We start from the raw sequence: 11,480 nt of genomic DNA, 5'->3' as shown, positions 1-11,480 counted from the left end.
AAATGCCACTTTTATTTTTAACTTTTAACTTGATTGCCTCCTCGCTTTTTGTTTAATGAACTATTATTATTTATTACCTTTTAGGTTTTATTTGACTGAATCTTAAAATTTTTAGCTGGATTATAATGCTAATTTATAAAATTATTCACTGAAAAACAAATAAGAATATTAAATAGGTTATATTTTTATTAAGGATTTCTTTATCTTTGATTAAAAATGAATTAATTAATCACTTCATTCTATAATTAACTATTGTAATTTTATTATGCTTTTTCTATGGTTTTTTTACCAATAAATTAAAAATTACTATCATACGAGGATTCCTAAATCTTTACGCCTACATTAGCTTATACCTTGGTGGTCTGAATTAAAAATTATTTTTGCTTAAGTTTAATAGGATATTAAGCAATAAAATTATGAACAAAAGAAAAAAATAATGTACAAAAAAAATGAAGAGTTTTATTAAATTATAAAAATTTTTAAGATTTTATTTTTATATATAGGTCTGCAATTTTAATTAAGAATACTCTAATTATTAGTAAGTATTTGGGTTTTTTATTGTACTCATTTAAATATTATTAGCATGGAGGTATAAATAAATTTTTAGAAATTATTAAAAAGTAAATTGTACAAATAAGATTATTATCTAATATCTGATTAATAATAAAATCAACTGATATTTACTCTAATTTGTTTATTCTAACTTGTTTGTTTAATTGCAAAAAATAAGCTAATAATTAATTAATTAATTTCATTTAAAATATCTTATCTAAAATTTTAGCTGAAATCATGAGCAATGTCAACTATAAGAGACCATTTTAGAAAATGAGTGTTCTCATAGAAAATGCTAGCTCTGAGAAAACATAAAGCAAAGCTTAAGATTAAGATATCTAAATTATAAATGAACCAGAAAAAATCAAAAAGATTAAGCTTATTTCTGATATAACAAAAGAGTATAGCAAAATAAACCCATCTTCTGTGCAACTTAGTGAAAAAAGAAATGAAAAAAATTAAGAAAAGAGGAATTCTTTTTAAATAAACGATGTTCCTAAAAATACTCTCTTCCTAAATAGTGGGAATAGGCAAGATAAATTTGGAGAAGGATAAGAGGATTTTATGAAATTTGATGAGGAGATTTAGATTAGTAACACTATAGTTAAAGAAGAGATAGTAGTTGAAGAGGATTAAAATAATAGCAATAATAGAAATAAGAAAAAAGTATTTTACGAATTTAATGAGCCGATTAGTCCTGAACAAGAAGAGCTTCCAGTACATGAAAATAGGCTATCAATTTTAGAGACAATTAAAAATAACAGCGTGATTGTAATTTCTGGAAATACAGGTTGTGGCAAAAGTACTTAAATCCCTAAATTTATTGCTTGTGATGATACTTCTACTAAAATTATTGTAACTTAGCCAAGAAGAGTAGCTGCAATAGCTTTGGCAGAAAGAGTATCATAAGAGTTAAAATCAAATCTTGGACAAAGAGTAGGCTATTAAATAGGTAAAATATTTTATTTAGAGACATTATAGTTACTTTTATGCAAAAATTTCTCTTAACTAAGTCAGTCTTTGAAGATTTTATAGCAATTTTTCTTTGCTAAATAAGATTTTTGATACGATTTTATCATAAAATTTTGATCAATAATTAAAAAAGAAATTTAACAAAAAAAATAATTTTTAAAGAAATTTTTTTGATAAATAAACTTATTTTTCATTGCTTAATTTCGAAACACTTAAAATTATTTACATGAAAAAAAAATATTTAGTTTTATTTTAAAATTATTTAAAAGATTTATTTAAAATAATAGTTCATTGAATATTTTCATAAGTTTAATAAAAAAAAATATGAAAAAATTAAATTTAATTAACTTTTAGTTAAACATTAAAATATTTCTTTTTTTAGAAAAATATTCTAAAATGAAAATATTTCATCAAAAAAACAAATTTACAACCGAATATAATTTGATTATTTCTGATTTATTTTCTTCAAGTTCGATATTTGTTAATGGATTAAATTTTAAAAATGCTATTTATATTTATTTGAAATATAGGATAAGACTCTAACTTTAATAGAAATACATAAATACTCTATGTTACGATAGGTATATTTTTATAGAAGTTAATTAATGATCCTGATTAATTTCTGAGAGAGTACACTCACATAATTCTAGATGAAGTCCACGAAAGAGGTATTGAGTCTGATTTTGGTTTAATTGCACTGAAGACGTTTTTATCTCAGCATAAGAATAGAAATTCTATCAAGCTTATTGTAATGAGTGCTACACTGAATAAAGATATTTTTTTAAATTACTTTTCAACTACAGAACTTAATAATCTTGAAAAGGAAATAAAGGAAGATTAGGATTGTCAAGAATATTATTTTGATAGCTCGAAGTTTTCTGAATAGCTAAAAATTACTAAACAAGTAATATTAAATGAATTATATACTATTTTTATAATTTATCAAACAAAAAAACAATAATAGAATGACGATTACAGTAATTGGGGACAGCAGAAAGCTCATCAAACTTGGAATGATCAAGATGACCATGATGATACATATGAAAAAATGCAAAAAATGATTTGCAGATTTAATTGCAAATATGAGTCAAATTAAAAAAATTATGTTGAGATCCAAGTAGTTTAAAAATACAAAATTTAGACAGTATGGTTAGAGGATTTAAAAGATACTTAAAAGTTATGCAACAAGAATTATTTTAATGCTCGTAAACCTGAATTGAATGAAGATCTTTATAAAATAGTTGCTAAAGAAATAAAAAGAGTGCAATTTTAGGAAGAACCTATGCTGAGATCATATAAGAAAGGTGACATTCTTGTATTTCTTCCAGGTTACAACGAAATCGTCAAGCTTCATTCAATCTTAGATTAAATAATGATGGAATTCAAACAAACCAATTAGAGTATTTATAATTAAAATAAATATAAAATCATAGAGTTGCACTCCTGTTTGGGAGACATCAATACTAAAGAACTTTTTGGGAGAAATTAAGATTACACAAAAATTATTCTAGCCACAAATATTGCAGAATCTTCTATTACTATCCCAAACTGCTTTGTAGTGTTTGACTTTTGCTTGACTAAAGAAATAAATTATAATCCATCAAGTGGAATTGAAAAGCTTGAACTATAATGGGCTTCAAAGGCTTCAATTACACAAAGAGCAGGCAGAGTAAAAGAATAATTTTTTTTTATTAAATATTTACAATAATATAAAAAATTTAATTAAATTAGACTGGCAGAAACTGCAATGGTGTAAATATTAGACTAGTTCCTAAACAATTTTTTATGGCAGAAATAAAAGATTATTAAACACCAGAAATATTAAGATGCCCAATTGAAAAGGTTATTTTAAAAATAAAAATTCTAGATGAAGGAGAAAGTGACTACCAAAAGATTCATCTTAGTAAATGAATAAAAATTTAATATTAAATTAAAATGACTCTTTGATTTATTTTTGACATATTTATTTTATCTAATAAAAGGTGATGATGACGATGTTGAATAAAATAATTTGATAGAAGAGATAATTAAAGAGAAGTAAAGCGAGAAGTCGAAAAAAAAGAGATTAAATTTTAGCACTGATTTTGATGATATAGATTATATGAAGTAATTTGATACAAAACCTGTTTTTGATGGGCAAGATACAGCTTTCCTTATAGCAGGACCTATTACTAAAAATAAATCTAAAAAGTAGTAATTAGAGAATTCATAAAATTTAAGATTGTTTGAAGACCCTGTGAGAGTTCTTTAAAGAGCAATAGAAGCACCTGATGATTATAGCATTTGCTAGTCTATGGAAAATTTGATGTCAGTAGGAGCTTTGAAACTAAAAAAAATACAATACACTGATACATAAAAAGAAAAAATAAAAGTAAAAGTTACTAAACTTGGTAGATTTTATAATGACATGCCTTGCGACCTGAAGCTTGCTAAATTCATATGCTTTGGGTACTTTTTCGATTGTCTTATAGAATGTATCACTATTGCCAGCATCTACAGCTAGAGAAAATCATTTTTTAATCCCTTTTACAAAATTAGTGGCAATTTAAAATAAATTGATTAATTCACTGATTTGATATTTAGATATGATCAAGGCTAAGAATCTGACATGATATTAGAACTTAAGATATTTTAAGAATGGGAAAATGAATTTTTTTAATCTTAGCTAGAGTTTATCAAGTTAAGGAAAGAGTCTAAAATGCAGAGCAGGTAAATTAGGCAAGAATCAGAATAAAATGATTTTCTTTCTTTGGATCAATCAATTCCTAAAATTTTGAGTGAAGAATAACTCAAATTACCTTTGTCTAAGCAATTAGAATTATTAAAAAATTCTTCCAACCATCCTTAAAATTAAGATAGTTCTATTGCACCCACTCTTTCTTTTTAATAATATTTACCAGATAGGAGCAGTGAAGAAAAACCACTAAAAGGAATAATAGATAGGTATTTTATAGAAGAATTTAAGAAGAAAAGAGCTTCTAGAGAAGAACTACAATGGTGTGAAAAGCATTTTTGTGATCCTAAGGTAGTAAAATTTTTTAATATCTCATAAACATTTATTAATTAATTGATAAATAAAAGGTTTTGAGAGAAATTCTAAGTACGAGAGAAGACCTGAAATAGAGAATACCAAAAGAAGCAGGAAGCATGTACGATATTTTTGAATTCAAAGATTTAAATGATGATAGTCATTTGATGAAAATAAAGTTTTGTTTGGCTGGAGCTTTTAATAAATACACTTTAAAGTCAGACATATTTGATATAAAGGAAATGTAAAAAATCCGTTAGTACCTTTTAGTAGAGTAGATGGATCCATTTAGCACTATAATTATAGAAAATACAGTTTATGGATTTTAATCTCTCTCTATTAATGACAAAGATATTATAATTAAAAAAATAATAGATGGAGTCAACCATTTCATCAAAACAAAACAGCTATTTAAAGAGCTAGATGATCCATACGAAAATGTAGAAGCTTTAAATAACAACTTCGTTTCAAAAATTAAGCTTAAATATTCATCAGTCTACATAGAATTCAAAAAATTTTCAAAACTTCCTATCCTGTTAAAGCAAATTATGACTTTCAAAAAAAGGTAATTAAATAATTAATCAATCTATTTTAAAATACTTTCCAACTTTCCCAAAATTAAACTTAAAATAAAACTTACTTTAATACTGTCCTATTAATCCATTAATTATTTAAGTTAATTAAAATATATTTTGCATTATTGAATAAATTTAGCTTTTAAAAGCTAATTTTTAAAATTAATTTCAGTTTAAAAATTAATTAATTATTAAAATTTTTAAATAGGAAAAAGAGAGCTTTAAAATTTTATTTTAAAAAAATGTAACATTTTTTTTAGTTTTTTTTAAATTCATTTATTATTTAAGTTAATTAAAATTATTTTGCATTGAGTAAATTTAACTTTTAAAAGAAATTTCTTTAAATTACTTTCAGAATAAAAATTAATGATTAAAATTTTTAGATAGGAAAAAAATGAGAACTTAAAAATACAATTTTTTATTTTAAATTTTTTTTTAGTTTAATTTTAATTAATTGATTATTTAAGTTAAATAAAAACATTTTGCATCAAATAAATTTAATTTTTCAAAGAAATTACTTTAAATTAATTTCACCAAAATACTTAATTTTTAAATTTTTAAAAGAAAAAAAAGACAACTTTAAAGATAAATTATTTAAATTAGAAATATGCTTTTTAGGGTTATTTTTTATTTTATTTTAAATTTCAAAATTTTCACCAATTAAAATTAATATGATTTGATATTAATTAAATATTTTTTTTTAATTTTTAGATACTTCAATTTCATTAAACTATAAGACAAAGACACTAACATTAAAGAAATATCGGCTACAATTTTTTTAGATAAAAAAATTGACTTTGATTAAATCTTTATTAAGTAGTAAAATAATTTTAAATATGCTTATGAAGCAAAATTGAATATTTCAAATTAAAAACTTAATCGCCTTGTTTCTCTTGAGAGTGATTCTATAAATTTAGTTACACTAGGAGATTATAATAGGCATAAATACTTAGTCGCCTCAGAGTTAATGTGCAGAGGTCATAGGGTAGTTGCTTAAGGAATTACTGTTATGCCTCCAAACTTTCCTTTATTTTTGGCTTTTGCAGCTTTGATTTTTGGGTCATAATGTTATGTTAAGTAATATAAAATTTTTCCCATATATTGATTATAAAAGATATATTTATTAATAATAAATTATAAGTTGTGATAAAGATGGCAAGAAATACGAAGGAGTTAATGTGGATAGCGTTGAAATAGAAATAGACCATTATATGCTTGATAATGATATTAAAGAAATAAATGATATTAGAAGAGAACTTAGGGCTTGCTTAGATGAAGATAGTTTTTTCAATGGATAAGCTAATCTGCAGCTAGATTTATGGAATAAAGTAAAAAGAAAATTACTTTCTAGAGTAATGATGAGACATGTTGATTCTGAGAAATGGGAAGACATATATAGCAAGGAATATCTAAATGGGACTTTTTCTGTAAATGTTGAAGAATAAAACAAATAAAAGGTGATGAAAATACTGAATAGTATCAGGACGACAAATAGTTCTGAAAATTGTAAAACAAGTGAATGTTAAAACGAAGAAATGGATTTAGAAAAAAATAACAATTCATTATCAATTGCATAACAAAATTAAAAAAAGAGAAATGTTAAGTTATTATTTTAGAATCATAAAAGAAAAAACAACTAAGAAAAAATAACTCATGCTTCTGAGAAAGGATTTATGAATTAAATTCTTCAAACTAAGAAGTAGGAATCGAATCTTGTAACTCTTTCTGAATAGGAAAATATCAATCTTTTATAGGAATACTTTGAGAATTACAATATTTGGAAGCAAATGAAAATGAGAGAACTCAAGAGATTTTTCCTTCTTCATACCATAGATGAGCCAATTATAACTTGCAAAGCTTGCTATGTAACTTTAGATTAATCTAATAAGAATAAAAATAACAATTTTTTTTTTAAAAAAGCATTAACTGCTCTTTTAAGTGCCTTTGTTCAAAGCAAATAAATTGTAAGCCCAACTTGAAAAGTTTATGAAATTAAATTTTAATGGTTTTACAGATAATTTATATTTGAAGGACATTAAAATTGAATAGCTACTTCAAGAAGCAGAATTTAACCAAGATAAAACCAAATATAAAGTAAATTTTTTAATTAGTTCTCAGACCAACTTTAATTGTAAAATTTAAAGACTTAATAGGAAAAAGATTTAGAACAAAATGCAGATTTTATCAAAGAATTGAAATATAATTTTAATTAACTCAATTCATAAAACTCAGATCAAATTTATAGCTTCAAATATTATGGTAAATTTTTTCATTTAAATTATTTAAACAAATTAAATATAAATTTAACTTAAAGCCTGTTAAAATGGCCATCTTATTGGATTTACTTAAGACGATAATTAGTTATATAATCAAATGCATATCCCAGATTGCAACCAGCTCCTAATTCTATATCCAGACCTTGAATATAAAGTATTTAGTGGGTATGAAGACTTTTAAGAGGTTAAGTTAACTGAAGATTAGTAAATTGAAATATAAGAACACAAAGCTTTAATGCTTCTTGAGCTAAATGAAATAAGTTGTATCATCTGTAATTGTGTCATGAATGACAGTGAAAAGAAAGATGAAGAAATCAAATTCTAAGATTAAAACGTAACTGACTGGAGATCAAAGCTTGAGAAGCATATGAAAACAGAAGCCCATAAGTTGAATGAAGAAATCTTTTTAAAATCAACAAGATCTCCAAATTACTTTTTCACAAATTGACAAAATAAATATTTTTAATTTTTTATATTTAGTTTTATTTGAATTTTAAGCAATTAATGACTGAATAATTTAATAACTATTTTTCTTTCATGAAAAAGTTTTATATTTTTAAACAATCAAATATCAAAATTTTTATTTTCTTAATTTTAATCCAAAAAATTTAAATTAAAAATATTAATTTTAATTTCATTTAATTGAATTTATTAATTTATTTTTAATTAGCAATTTTTTTATTTATTTTAGAGTATTCTATTATAAAGAGAAATTAAATAGAAAGCTAATTTTAAGGTTAAAAATTATATTAAAAAAAGAAGGAAAAAAAATTATAACTAAAAAGTAATCATGTCTTAACATTTAATATAAATAAACTTTTAAAATTTAATATTTTGTGTTTATTTGATGAGAAAATTGCAACTTTTAATCTAATTTTAATTTAAAATTTTAACTCTAAATAAAATTTTAAGAGTAAATTAAAAATAACAAATTTTAAATTAATTTCTGAATAATACAAATTATTAAAACTTGTAATTTTCACTTTTATTTCAACCAAATATTCAAATTTACTTGAAGCCTTTTTCTTTCTTTAATAGTTCTTTAAGGTTTCTTTAATTTAAAATATTTCTGATTTATGCTGATCAATAAATAGTTTTCTATTTCAAATGCTTAGAGTTTTTTTATAAAATATAAGCACAAAAAATTATAATAGACATTCTAAATAAATTTATACTTTGAATAATTAGCTTTCCTTTTTCATATTTCATATTTAATTTATTTTGAATTCATTTTTTGAATTTCTCAGTTATTTTATTACATGAGATTATTAATCTGATAGCTTCTTATTTTTTTCTGATCAAGTAATTTTTATTTTAAATAGGAATACTATTTTATACAAATTAAATTTAAATTCATATTCAATAATTTGCTACTATTAGTGAAAAGTATTTTCCTTGAATTTAAAATTTTACAAATTCAGCATATTATATATACTGCTTTATTGTATTTTAGGATTATGTGTTTTATTCCTTTTATTATTTGTTTTTAGTAACGAATTTGTAATAGAAAAATGTTTGTTTAATTCTGAGAAAAGTAATTGTGTTAAGTTTATTAAATCACATGCGCTGCTATTGGATTATTCAAATTTAATAGAAAAGAAACTTGATATAGAAAATTAATAGTCAGAATTTATGAATTTAATGATAAATAAGAGTAGAAAAACTCTGAAAAAATAGAAAAGCATGCTTCTTTAAAGGTATAAAATTTCAGACAATTTTAAATATAATTAATTACTTATCTCGATTTAAATTAAATTCATAAAATATTATTCAAATAAATTTATAATGGAGGAAATTAACGACATAGACCACTTTATTTAAAAACTTATGAAGTCTGAACTCTTGTGTGAAAGTCAAATAAAATTTCTTTGTCTCAAAGTAAGTTAGTTTATTTGAATTCCTTAACAAATATAATTAATTAATTATGTTAAAATCTTAGGCAAAAGAAATATTAGAAAAAGAACCAAACGTGAAACATGTTTAAGCTCCTGTCACTGTATGTGGAGATATTCATGGGCAATTTAGTGATCTATTAGAAATTTTTTAATCTGGAGGAAAAATTCCTGAAACTAATTACCTTTTCACAGGAGACTATGTTGACAGAGGTATATATTTATTTAAAATAACATAATTTTAATTCTTAAATTGTTTTGAAAAATAAGGATATAGTTCAGTTGAAGCTATTTCATTGCTGTTAGCTTTAAAAATTAGATATCCTGAAAGGATAACATTGACTAGAGGAAATCATGAAAGCAGATAAGTAACATAAATATATGGATTTTATGACGAATGCATAAGAAAATATGGAAATTAAAATGTTTGGAATTATCTTGTTGGCATATTTGATTATCTTCCACTTTCAGCAGTAATTGAAAACAAAGTAAATTTTCTATTTTATTTTTTATTTTACTAAATTTTTGACTGATTTACCAGATTAATTTTTAACTTATAAAGATTTTTTGTGTGCATGGAGGACTGTCTCCTTCAATAGAGTCTATTGATGAAATAAACTAGCTCAATAGATTATAAGAAATTCCCGAAGTAGGTCCTCTTTGTGACATTCTCTGGTCTGATCCTGACAGTTTTAATGGTAACTAACATATATATTTGAATATAATGAAAATTAATGAATATATTAAAATTTAAAAGGTTATAGACCTTCTAATAGAGGAGCAGGGTATTTATTTGGTGAAGATTAATCAAAAATGTTTAACCATAGAAATGGCCTAACTCAAATTGTTCGTGGACATTAATTAGTGAATGAGGTAACCAATTTTTTTTAATTATACATTAGACTAAATTTATTTTCACTTAAAAGGGTTTTGAAGTTGGTCACGACAAAAACGTAATAACAATTTTTTCTGCTCCAAATTATTGTTACAGATGTGGTAATACAGCAGCTATACTTTAAATAGATGAGCACATGAAATAAGAAATGTAAAATTGATCAATTAATTTACTAATTATTCTTACATAAAATATTATTTGTTAAATTAGAATTTAGTTCGGTCCATCACCCTAGCAAGAAGGAAAACAAATAACTCTTTCACCCTAGAGAGTTCCAGATTACTTTTTATGAAGTTTTGAATGAATGAATTATTATAAATAAATTGTGCCTACTAGTTAACAAAAAACCTAAAAAATAAAATAACCTTACCTAAATTACTAAATAAAATAACAATTAATAATTAAAAATATTAAAAGTATAAAATTATATTAAACTTTGTTTGAAATGTATATAAATTAACAAATTTTCTTAATATTTTGTTTAAAATCTCATTTAGAAATCTCTATTTAAAAAATTTAGACATATAAAAATAGTTGTATGGTAATATTTTTGAGTATCAATTAATGATAACTTTGTAATTTAATAGAAATAAGAATTTATAAGAATAAAAACAAATAAATAATAAAATAATCGAATATATAAATTTAAATAGTAAAAATCATAAGCATTTCTTAAAGCGACTATCTTTATATTTCCTTAGCTAACTAGAATTCCAGCTTTCTTAATAAATTTTTTGTTTTGATATTGTATTTATTTGCATTTATTTTGAAATAATGTTCATAAAAAATTTTATATTTCAATAAATTAAATGATTTTTTGTATAATTTTTAGGGCACTTTTAAAATATTTTTTTTGATGTATTCAATTTATTTTTATGCAAACGAATTAAGCTGGAAAATACTTCATTTAAAAATAAAATGCAAAATTTAAAATGTCTTATTTTACTTAAATTATGAAAACTGAAAATGGAAAACAAACAAACAAACAAATAAATAAACAAATAGATTTAATTAAAAATTTCAAACTAATTAATAAATGAATGAATTCCAGCTTAGCAAAGAATTGAAATAATGTGTAGGTATGTAGGTAGGTATATAGCTTGATGAAATAAAATATATTGATGTGGATGAGATCTTTATTTGATTTTTAGAAAGCAATAAAGGCTAAGAGCAAATAAATAAAAAAAATTTTTAAATAATAAATAGCTAGTGGAAAGAAGAATAAATCAAAGTTTAAAGGAAAAATTATTAAACAAAAAAAAGAAGAAAAGCAATAAAAATAACAGATAT

The 11,480-nt window shown here is 22.7% G+C and overlaps 2 protein-coding genes across 2 annotated transcripts; both read left to right on the top strand. All coding sequences in view use genetic code 6, as the record gives it.

The window, feature by feature from the left end:
• Nucleotides 1–789: 789 nt before the first annotated feature.
• TTHERM_00088150 (nucleic acid helicase, putative) lies at nt 790–7,851 on the top strand (the record flags this gene model as incomplete). Its single annotated transcript, XM_001012764.3, has 11 exons — nt 790–1,504; nt 2,055–2,428; nt 2,489–3,193; nt 3,256–3,427; nt 3,507–4,549; nt 4,606–5,117; nt 5,839–6,204; nt 6,269–6,992; nt 7,048–7,221; nt 7,272–7,386; nt 7,442–7,851. 11 exons carry the CDS (start codon nt 790–792, stop codon nt 7,849–7,851), a joined length of 5,310 nt encoding a protein of 1,769 aa, XP_001012764.2.
• A 1,337-nt stretch (nt 7,852–9,188) lies between these two features.
• Nucleotides 9,189–10,482, top strand: TTHERM_00088160 (serine/threonine protein phosphatase 2A; the record flags this gene model as incomplete). The annotated part of the gene is made up of 7 exons (XM_001012765.3): nt 9,189–9,281; nt 9,343–9,508; nt 9,566–9,783; nt 9,858–9,993; nt 10,053–10,168; nt 10,222–10,340; nt 10,401–10,482. The coding sequence occupies 7 exons, from the start codon at nt 9,189–9,191 to the stop codon at nt 10,480–10,482; spliced, it is 930 nt and encodes a 309-aa protein (XP_001012765.2).
• Between the last annotated feature and the right edge of the window lie 998 nt (nt 10,483–11,480).

Source organism: Tetrahymena thermophila (assembly GCF_000189635.1).
Source record: "Tetrahymena thermophila SB210 genomic scaffold scf_8254697, whole genome shotgun sequence".
Taxonomy (NCBI): Eukaryota; Ciliophora; class Oligohymenophorea; order Hymenostomatida; family Tetrahymenidae; genus Tetrahymena; species Tetrahymena thermophila.
The sequence above is the reverse complement of the archived record's forward strand: the minus strand, read 5'-3'. Positions and strand labels throughout refer to the sequence as shown.